General features: G+C 33.0%; 2 protein-coding genes across 3 annotated transcripts in view; one reads left to right on the forward strand and one right to left on the reverse strand.

The window, feature by feature from the left end:
• Positions 1-2,647, forward strand: part of LOC106459858 (protein spaetzle 5-like) — a 13,594-nt gene extending 10,947 nt beyond the window's left edge. For both annotated transcript variants that reach the window (XM_013919530.2, XM_022386409.1), the window contains exon 4: positions 1,862-2,647. In XM_013919530.2, coding sequence (XP_013774984.1) covers positions 1,862-2,099 — 238 coding nt within the window. In that variant the 3' untranslated portion in view covers positions 2,100-2,647. The remainder of the gene's footprint in view (positions 1-1,861) is intronic.
• An 8,276-nt stretch (positions 2,648-10,923) lies between these two features.
• Positions 10,924-11,979, reverse strand: part of LOC106459859 (RYamide receptor-like) — a 4,409-nt gene continuing 3,353 nt past the window's right edge. The window contains exon 2 of the mRNA XM_013919531.1: positions 10,924-11,397. Within this exon, the coding sequence (XP_013774985.1) occupies positions 10,924-11,397 (474 nt within the window). The remainder of the gene's footprint in view (positions 11,398-11,979) is intronic.

Raw genomic sequence — 11,979 nt, forward strand, 5'->3', positions numbered from 1 at the left:
AGGAATGGGTAATACTGTTGAAATTGACGGTCTCAAGAAGGAGGGGTATCACAACATAGACGAAATTTATTGGCCTTAGCACTGAATTTCAATAGGGTGGATATCCAAATCGGCTGCCCTGCTGAATAAAAACAACAACAACAAAAACCCATTAAACCGGGAGGGGATGGAAAGAGCTGGTCATTTAAAAGCTAAGATATGGCAAGTCCAAAGCCCTGATGCTGATTTAATTGTATATTTGGTTCCAAAGTAATGTTGCGAAAGTGAAGTCAACTAATCTAAGGCAACTTTAGGATATTTGGATACATATTCAAATATGTATGGAAAAAGAAGTTGATAATTTAAAAGGAATGACTCATCCATGCGCAATGGATTTTATTATATAATGAATGCTAGATGAGGGCCTACTAACTGTTAATTATTCAATTTACGGTGTTCCAAAATGGAACATCTTAAGCTTAATATTTTTATACTGAGTACAAATACAGTATAACATTCAAACTAAAACAATACACAATGTTTTTCTTTTTTTTTTTGTTGTTATTGTCGCTTCGTTTCTTGAGCACTGGTACCTACGATTCAGGCTTATGACCAGTTATGTATGTATATATCTACACATACGTATATGTATAAACCCGAAACTGGTTTCCACCATGTCAAACACTTTGGAGGTGAAAGTGTACCGTCATGCTGGTGTTTTCAACATGGAGAAGAAAACGAATGACGTACAGTTAAGAAAAGCAAATCATTAAATATAGTATATTCAGTTTTATAAATAATACCGAGAAAAAAAAAAGGTTGGATCACTGCATAAGTCGCATCTATATTTTGTTCTATGTACAACTGCAACATGTATATAACTTTAAAGCTGTATAAACACCCGTTAAACTTGTTGAAAATATAACTTTTTGAAAACTTTTTTTTTTTCTTTTACACGTTGGGAATTTGGCGATCTTTTATGTTGTGGCATATTAGTTACGTTAGTGTGGTCGTACTGTGTATTCGAAGTTCGCGACCCGTCACTACAAAAACAACAACAAAAAAACGCTCTTCGCACTTTGGGGCCTGTGTTATAAGAATAACAGTCAACTCCTATTCGGCTAGACAAGAGTTGGTGGTGGGTACTATATCCTAGCTAGGCGCCTTCCCTTTTGTCTATTTGAGAAAATTGTGGCCTGCTTTTTTGCAGATAGTCGCATGTTAATTTGTTTTTTGTGGCAAATTTTGTGAAACAATCAATTTTTCTTTTTCATATGATTTGAGACATAGTTGATCAGAAAGGCCCTGATTTATGTATTTTCCCATTATTTGACTTTGCAAAGCTGTGGGTAATTATATCTTGTGTTGTTAAAGTACTTTCACAAAGATAAAATCTTTATTTCCACTCCTCTGTACCTCTTATCCCCCCCCTTATATTTTTGAATACCGTGACTTTTAAAACAGCTGTATAGTAACTGATTACGTAATGTAAAATATCGAATTGGTAATTTACATAATTATAATTTCAATATTTTATTATACCGAGTATACTTATGGATGTCTAAAAATGATTAATACATAATGTATTCACTATAAATAAATAAATAAATACACACAATAGTGTATCCCACTCGCCTGTAGTGCATTTAAAACAACATAGTACTTTCCATAAACATACAGATTGAACAAATTGCACGGGGACGATTTAATAAGTTTTTCTTGTTATCGTACGACGTACACCACACTACAACTATGTCAAAAAATATTATTGTCCAAAGAATAATGAACACAACTGTTGACAAACAAATACGGACTACACGTATATTGAAGTTAATGTGATCGAAATTATTCTAAGATACTTGGTTGTTTTTTTTCCCTCCAGGGAAGATGGGAATCCTTGCCGTTACGTAAAGGATAACTTGCCTTTTGGTTATAGTAGCCAATGTAAACAGAAGTACGCCTACAAGAACCTTTTAGCTATTCATCCAAAGAAGAAATCTACATTTTTGGATTCATTTCCTTTTCCCTCGTGTTGTTCGTGCTTTATCAAACTTCCGCCAGAATTCCGTCGCAAGAAACCGGAAACAAGAGTAGAGGATTCCGGAAGCGGACTTAGTTAATACGTTTATGAACTTGAAATTTCTCCCTTTCACCTTAGCTGTGCCGCTAATAAACACCCGAAGTTGGAGTCTTTTTGTGTGACGTTAAGAAAAACGATTACACAAGACCAAGACGCACCTAAATCCTTTGATTTGTTTCAATTCCTCAATAAAGCATTCGGGAATCGATGAATGTTGTATATGTTTTAATGAATATGGCAGGAAATTAGTGTGAGAAAGAATGTACCATTTTGTTTTTATTATCACTTGACTCTCATTTTAATATTGTTTTATGTATACCTCTTTGGCCAAACTAAGTTGAATTGTTTGCATTAAAATGTGGCCACGTATAAAACTCATTGTTTAAAACATTTGACGTATTTCGTTGTATTGTCTTTTAATCTGCTAGAAATAGCCACTTAGTAAAGAAGTGGTGGTGGTGGGGGAAAATACAAGAAAGAAGTATTATTTGATGATGACCAGATTATGTATGCCTTTTTTTAATAAATATTTTTGTCGTAGATTTTTAAAAGAAAATACAAGAAAGAAGTATTATTTGATGATGACCAGATTATGTATGCCTTTTTTTTAATAAATATTTTTGTCGTAGATTTTTAAAAGAAAATACAAGAAAGAATTATTATTTGATGATGACCAGATTATGTATGCCTTTTTTTTAATAAATATTTTTGTCGTAGAGTTTTAAAAGAAAATACAAGAAAGAATTATTATTTGATGATGACCAGATTATGTATGCCTTTTTTTTTTAATAAATATTTTTGTCGTAGATTTTTAAAAGAAGTTATTTTTTTTATTTCTGTACATTTATTAAGCTGCGGTTCTAGCTCGCACTTCTTGACTTAAAATGACAATCGCATGATAAAACGTACAAGTTTCACAACGTTGCCCAATGGCTCTCTGTGCTGAGCCTACCGTATAGATTGAACTCCAAATTCTAGTGTTATAAGCTCTCGATCTTACAGCACAAGAGTGGTCGAAATATTGGTATTAAATGTTATATTTTTTTCTAAAGCCGAAAATTGTTCTTTTTATTAAATATGTCAAACAATATATTTCTTTCAACACTTGCCCACCAGTGGCTCGGCGGTGAGAGTGTCGACTTATAACGCTAAAAACCGGGTTTCGATACTCTCGTTAAGCACAGATAGTCCATTGTGTAGTCTTGCGCTTAGCAACAAACTTTCAGCACTTCGCGCATTAAAAAAAATCCAGGTACCAACTTTGACTCTAAGTGTATATAAAATCAGTGCTGTAGAGTATTTTATAACGAAATTTATTTAAAGTTTTTGTTTTAAAAGATGATTATTTTTAGTACTTCTTTTAATCAGTTATGTAAGACGAGTGCATTGCTTCATTGTTAGAGACGTACGCATGACTACCTAGAGAAAAGATGTTAAAATCTTTCTTGTTTTATATATATATTTATTTTATATATATATATATATTTTACACATATTAATGTTAAAATATATGGATGAAACAATATATATATGAAAACATGTCAGTAAGAGTTTGATAATAGTTATTACTTGTTTGAAATACTTGACCTGTCTTGCCGTTGTTTACATTGTGACGGGTAAAATTTTTAAGATGTATTTCGTATATTGTTCTATTAGGCCTAACGACTCTTAAATGATTGTACGTGTATTGGCCTGTTGGGTTAACGTAGCATTTTAAAGTAAGAAAACGTTAATTTTGATTTACATGCTAGAGAAATTTGGCGCCGGCCAAAGAATAGGTTCTTTTATTCCGTTCAATCATGGAGTCTTCTCGCAATGCATTCGTCTGCAGAGATGGCCCTAATTTTTAAAAAACCCACCACAGGGAGATAACAGGCCGGCAGCAACGACATTTTACTTTTTATTTTAATTTATTGCCGTGTATCTTTTTTTTATTAATTTTTTTTAACACCAAGTATTGAATCTAAATAGGAAAATCTTGGATTCGATCGCTATTATAAGATATCAAAGGTGCTGATTTGTTTTGTAAATGTATTATACAAGTTTCAATGATTATCTTTTAACCGAAATTTCAAACCTGTTTGTTTTTCTCGTTTTTTCGGTATTCTGATCTTAAGCCTCAACGTTCGCTGAAGTTTTAGAGACAGGTCTGACGTTCAAGAGTCTACAGTTTCTTAAAGATTAATTTTTGTTTAAAATATAAAATGATAACTTCAGAACCGGATAAACTGGCTATTAGACCATAATCGCAAAACTAAGAGAGGGAAAATGTCCCTGTTTTTTGGATGGTGTGGGTATTTTGTTTTCTTTCGGTCGGTTGGTAGAGGAATTTAAGTACTATTATTACATCAGTTACCATTCCAACTGAAGTTGTATAAAAGTACTTTATTTTCACATGCAGCTGCCTGGAATAGGCCTAACTGTCATGACAGCTTTTGTTTTGATACCAGATAGCTGGAAGCGAGAGAAAGCAAATATAAAGATTAATAATTTATGTACAGTCAGGCGAGGAAAAAAAAAGCGTTATTGAACTGCACACGTTTACAGACCTATATAAAACAAACACTATATTTCTTCCATAACAAATATATATTTTATTAGCACAACACTCATATTGAACAGTATTGACAAAAAAGATATACACGAAATTCAATACAGCCCTTTGTAATTTTTTTAATACAACCATCTATAAAATGGTTGACTTTGCTAACTTTGCAATATGATAACACAACTTGTGTAACATAAAGTAATTCCATTATGAAAAATTATTTAACCATTAAAAATGTTCCAATATGCATATAAGTAATAGCAGTTTAAATATATACATGTAATAAGTTATTTAACGTATTAGTTATAAGTAATAAGTAAAGCGTAATATTTAATATCGACACAAACACTAATAAAATTCACAAAAGCTCAGCACGTTTATTTCAAGTTTAAGGGTAAGAAACTTCTCATACTGAAACATGTTTTGTTTGTTTGTTGTTTTTTTTACTCACGAAATGTACTATTTCTTATTGTTACAAACAATTTATATCAAACGTAATAAAATTGTTAAACATTCTTCAAAATACTCATTTAGAAAATGAATCTCAAAATGCATTTTCAAAAGCAATATGAAATTATAAAATATTTATTTTTCCTCCAATCAGGTTTTGTTAAGATTCCAAGATATTTTACGCGTACGGTTATTGCATCAGAGAAACGTGTTCGAAGTTTTGTAAGCTCGTCACAAACATTATCGTATTTAATATGCGAAATGATGGAAAATGGATAATAATATTATTATATGTCTTTGGTTTATATAGACAATATTTAGAGTTTATTAGTAACAAACTAATATAAGATAATTCATATCAATTAACTTTTAACAGTATTCTGGGTTACTATAGTAACTTACTTGTAGTTCCAAAACTAACCGAAGCTAATTTAATTTTAACGGTTACATCTGACACAGTTTAAGGTAATTCATAGTGATTAACTTTAACGGTATTCTGGGTTACCATAATAACTTGCTACTAGTTTCAAAACTCGCCGAAGGTAATTTAATTTTAACGGTTACATTTGACGTATCTTAAGAAAGGGTTAAAAGTGAATCATATTTTCTAAACATGTCGGTAGAACCTGATGATTGGAAAGGTCGTTAACCCTAGATTTTTCGCTATCCGAGTAAACTTTAGTATTGTTGCGTCATCGAGATCATGTGATTCTCACGCTCTCTACTTTCTAGAATTATCCTGTACTTTGGCGAATGTTCTACTTCTTACTAGATATAGGGTAGGCTCGTATATAAAAGAGGGGAAGGTAATGTGTGTATAGATAGTGAGTAATTGAACTGCAGTCAGAAGTATTATTGACGTTCGTTTGTTTAGCGCGATTGTTGAAGTTGAGTGTATCGGTAAAGTTATATTCGGAAAGAATAAACCAGTTTTATTAAGTAAAGACTTGTGTCATTAAAATTTCGTCGGAACGAAGTTACGGAAAAATCAATTAACGAAACGGAGACGTAACAGTATTCTGGAGAAAAAAGTAAAGAAGAATGAATTACATCCACAAATATCGAACGCGGTAAGTGCATTCATTGGCTATTCAGCGATTTGTTATTATTGTAAATTTCAAGCTCTCTGGCTTGTTTATTTTCTTCGTTATTTTACGATCATTATTCCACAATATCATAGTAATTCATTTAGAATAAATTTGATGCACATGGTTGATTAATCCTGCAAGCTGATTCTTGTGAATTCAAATCCTATATCTGAGCATTTTAGGTGCATTTTTATGTTAGCTTTATTAAGCACACTCTTATGCTGTTACGTGATTTATAGCTTCAGAAACTTTCTCACGATGCTCAAAAATAAAATAAACGAAAATGTATTCTACTTAATAATGTTAAAATTACTTAATAAAAATAATAAATAGAACAACATATTGAGCTAAAACTACGCTATGATTATATGACTTTTATGTTTGTAATCTTAGGCCTTTATATTCAATAATTAGATGATTACGAATCAAAAGTTGGGAATAATAAATAATAAACATCGTTTTCTGAATGATGGCGTTAAGTGCAAACTCAAGGTTAGAAACAGTAAGTATTAAAGAATACGACTATATAGTGGTACCATAGCAACATTCGTGTGATACGTTACAGAAAGAACACCACGCAACGATAAGCAACAAATATACACACGTCATGATGGTCGCTTTAAGCAGCTGTGACTTTTCAAATTCAATCATCTTTTTTATTTTTTATCTTTTAAGCCGTTATATACCACAGTAGCAAACTTGGTAAGCCCGTTACTTCTTTTCCCATCTACAACCACATAAGGGTTTTTAACACTGAACCGATGATATCTGTGGTTTGTAGAACTTTTCTTTAATGAGATATTTAATAAATCAATCAGATATACAATTTTTGACATTTTATAAAAAAATTCCTTTCTCGTGGGGATATAAGATGCCTGGTCGCAAAAGGTTTAAGGAGGCCTTGCCTATACACACGATAAAACTTAATCGTGATCTGGGAGGGTCACATACTATTAAGACCTCATCCTCCCTCCTGTACTGGTGTTATTTGATTTATTTTAGTCCGCACCATTAATTGAGAAACATTGATAAAATCTGAGCATCTTATAAATGAGGGTTCTATATTTATGCAAAACCACTGGCATAATCACATTACCTCGATCAGGGCCATGCCCATTTACGTGCAACGTTTGAGAATTTGCACTGGTTTTAACTTTGCTTTACTTGGAATGTCACAAATAGTCCCACATATGCCAATGATTGTTCATTTGTTAATATATTTGGTATGTATTTAACACAAAAACCCTTTTAATACATAGTACATGCACAACAGAAATTATATGGTTAGGTAAGACTAGCAGTAGGTGGTTGATTGTTGTATTTATAGCACATATTTATGGAGAGTGGAAGTTAGGCTCATTTCCATCATGTATGATGTAGCGATCTAGTGAGCGTACTAGTCCGGGTTTGTTAAAGTTTTCTGGAAGTAGGCGTAAGTATGTATGTGTTTGTTTGTTTGATTGGAATTAAGCACAAAGCTACACAATGGGCTATCTGTGCTCTGCCCACCACGGGTATCGAAACCCGGTTTCTAGCCTTGTAAGTCCGCAGACATACCGCTGTGCCATTAGGGGGCGTAAGTATGTGTGTGTTTTCTTATAGCAAAGCCACATCTGGCTATCTGCTGTGCCAACCGAGGGGAATCGAACCCCTGATTTAACGTTGTAAATCCGAAGACTTACCGGGGGACCCGGAAGTAAGTGATCGACCTATTCAGAATTCTGTCGTACAATGGCTGTATATTCGCATATTTGTATAGGAAAGCTGAATTTTTATATGCACTAGTGAGGACTGAGTTTTGTTGAGTTTGCAGTTTGTTTGATTATGTATTAAGTTTGGTTTGGTTTGTTTTGAATTTCGTGCGAAGCTACACACGAGGGCTATTTGCGCTAGCTGTCCCTAATTTAGCAGTGTTAGACTAGAGGGAAGGCAGCTTGTTTATTTGTTTGTAATTAAGCACAAAGCTACACAATGGGTTATCTGTGCTGTGCCCACCACGGGTATCAAAACCCAGTTTCTAACGTTATAAGTACGCAGACATACCGCTGTGCTACTGGGGGGGGGGGCAAGGGAAGGCAGCTAGTTCACCACCAACTCTTTTACTAACGGATTGACCGTCACATTATAACGTTCCCACGGCTGAAAGGGCGAGCATGTTCGATAACAGGGATTCAAACATGCGACCCGTAGATTGCACCCCTAATTACCAGCCCATGCCAATCCTCAACATTAGTTATTGAACTTATTCAGGAATATGAGCTATGTTGTATTCATATCGGACTGAATATTCGGAATTTGCTGTTTTATGTTTCTCTTACTCATCTATATTTTTTAATTTCTTTTTTCACATTAGAGTATATGGGTACCAATGCGAACAATTTTATGCACGTTTTACTGCTTCTAATCACATTCTCTTATTCAAAGTTTGTCAGTTAACATATTTCATTCCATTTCTGTCCTTCTTTTAATAATATCTTTTTTTTTAATAATTTTTATCAAAGCTATATTTTTTCATATAAATAAGGTTCTGTATTAAAAAAAATGAAATTTTTGGTTATTATTTGCATGGTTAGTTACACAGTCACCTTTCATTGAATTTATATATCGAAAGAACAACAACAACAAGAAACATATTCATTCTCCCTCGTCCAAAAAAATAGGGCTAAAATTATTAACGAACGCCATCTGCACCAAGATGAACTTTTCAAATATCATATTGCCGGGAAACAAGAATACGTAATATTGTTATCAACCTCTTTGTTTGGTGATCTAGGCTTCGAACGTTCTCGTCTGTTGATATATTGACCTATACTAACTGCTGTATAAATTTAATGGGATATAATCGTTCTTCAATTTCTCATACATTTTTTATTTATTTATTTCAGCCTGTCGGCTGCATATATAAATTCATATGCATGTGCTTGGTTACATAATCATATCTTTTTTTTTTTTTTCCAAGAGAAGTTTTGAAACACAAATACATGAAACCTAATTACGAACTTAATTTATATTTTAATGTATTGTGATTTATTCTGAGTTAAGTAGATTAATCAGAAATATGATTTGAACAGCAATCACAGAAAAATTACATTAGCATGTCTATAGATTTGCACATAATATGGCGATCCACAAAGTAATGGTCAATATATATATATATAGATATACAAAATTACAGCTCATTGTATTAAGTGTAAAATCCACAGTACACTCAATACCAATTATTAAGTGTAAAATACACGGTATGCTTAATACTCAATATTAAGTGTAAAATACACGGTGTGCTTAATACTCAATATTAAGTGTAAAATACACGGTATGCTTAATACTCAATATTAAGTGTAAAATACACGTTATACTTAATATTCATTATTAAGTGTAAAATACACGGTATACTTAATATTCATTATTAAGTGTAAAATACACAGTATACTTAATACTAACTCTTTAATATTTGAAAGCAATATTATTGAAGATTGTAGATGAAAGTGTAAATTAAAGATAGAAACAAACTGTTGTTCGAACAAGGCCATTTTACGTACACATCAATTTGTGCTTCAAATATATTTTTAGCAGTACAGGGTGAGAGCTTGGTTGGTCACTCGCGATGATACAGCTGTTGAGATACGTAACTAAGCTTGATGATTATAGGTTCAGTTATACTTTTAGAAAATGTAATGCAGAAAATATATATATAGTGAGCGACATAAAGGTTTCCATTTGGATTGAAGGTTAGGGTGCTCGATTCACAATTTGTGGGTCGCGGGTTCGAATTTCCTTCATCGAACATATTCATCCCTTGAGCCATGGAAGCGCAATAATGGTACAGTCAATCCCACTATTTGTTGACAAGAGAGTCGTCCAAGAGTTGTCGGTGAGTGGTGTTGACTAGCTGCCTTCCCTCTACCACTGTTAAATTAGGGACGGCTAGCGCAGATAACCCTCGTGTAGCTTTGCGCGAAATTTAAGAGAAACAAAATCGACATATATAAAATGTCAACCATTAGGCTACGCCCGACCCAAAATGGAATCCAACAATGAGGAAACAACGACTAGCAGAGATACCCCCCCCCCCCCGAGTAGCTTTACACAAATTTCAAAAACAAATAAATAAACTTTTCGAAGTGCATTATTAAAACACGACTAAAATCTAAGAACTGACCACGATTCAAACGAGCCTATGCGGGCTTATGAATTAGTTGAGAAGCGTAAAGTAGCTTGTATATTTTGCCTCATTTAGTTTTGTTTACTGAAATAACACGGAATTTAAACTTCTGTAGCCTCATCGATACTTAAACTTTATACTATTATAAGGGATTCCTTCTCCGAAACAGTTTAACACAACATAATACATACCTTAGATTCCAATTAAATTTCAAATGTTCGACGTATGAAAACATGAAATTACATGTTTTATTAGGCTTTGTTTGCAGATAAAATTTTAATTTTTTTTCGATGGATCTATTAGGAAAAGACAAACTATACTCTGCTTGTGTGTGTGGTGGGGGGGGGGGGCGTCGAGCCCCTGCAATCCTGCCCTTATACCTCAAATCGAAACCGATTTCACTTGTAAGGGAAGTTCCCCGAATAATGGTGTTACTACGAATCAATTCCACACATTTTCAAACATCGAAACAAAGCCCACGTTCCTTTTGTTGTCATGATTAATGAAGACAAGGAAAGTCAATGTTTGTTTTTTGAAGTATCAGATTTGGTTTGTTTTTAAACGTTTTTTTTTCTGACAAAAGTGTGAAAGTAACTTTTCAACTAAACACAACAATTTACTCAAAATTACAGTGTATAGAAGTTTCATCTTCAAATTTAGAAATACGGCGCCTGAACTTAGTCCTAGCAGGTAACGTGCTGCCCTTCTTCGTGGATAAGCTTTGGCCCACGTTGGACACAGTGGTGAACGTCACCGACGTCATGAAACTGGTGGTTCGCTCACTTGTACAAGTACGACTTCGAATATTTTTTCTTTCTCGAAAATGTACTGGACGACTGCCTCGGATGCAAGGTAAAAGAAGACAAAATATCTGCCAGAAGCCATTGCGAAACTTGGAGTTCATCCAACAGTAGATGATAGGATTGTAGGAGGCGTGGCTCATAGCCAGCCAATGGCAAACAAACCAGACGTACTCAATATGCTCGTGATACCAGATTGATTGATCTTGATCACCCACTACGATCAAGGTGTTTAGAGGCAGCCAACAAAGTGTGAAGACCGTCACAACCGTGATCATCATCTTTACCATCTGTAATGACAAATGAAAAAAAAAAATGGTTGTGGTAAAAGGAACTAATAAGAGCAACAAATATTCTATTAGGTCCTCATCCATTTCGAATTAAAACTAAACTCTTTCAAAAATTCGAATAAAGAAAATTCTATAAAATGCTTGCTAATAATGTTAATCTAGTTTCATACGTTTGAGTCATTCTTATTTTATAATAATGTTAATCTAGTTTCATACGTTTGAGTCATTCTTATTTTATAATAATGTTAATCTAGTTTCATACGTTTGAGTCATTCTTATTTTATAATAATTTTAATCTAATTTCATACGTTTGATACATTCTTATTTTATAATAATGTTAATCTAGTTCCATACGTTTGATTCATTCTTGTTTTATAATAATGTTAATCTAGTTTCATACGTTTGATTCATTCTTATTTTATGATAATGTTAATCTAGTTTCATACGTTTGATTCATTCTTATTTATAATAATGTTAATCTAGTTCCATACGTTTGATTTATTCTTATTTTATAATAATGTTAATCTAGTTTCATACGTTTGATTTATTCTTATTTTATAATAATGTTAATCTAGTTTCATA

Source organism: Limulus polyphemus, unplaced genomic scaffold (assembly GCF_000517525.1).
Source record: "Limulus polyphemus unplaced genomic scaffold, Limulus_polyphemus-2.1.2 Scaffold669, whole genome shotgun sequence".
Classification (NCBI taxonomy): domain Eukaryota; kingdom Metazoa; phylum Arthropoda; class Merostomata; order Xiphosura; family Limulidae; genus Limulus; species Limulus polyphemus.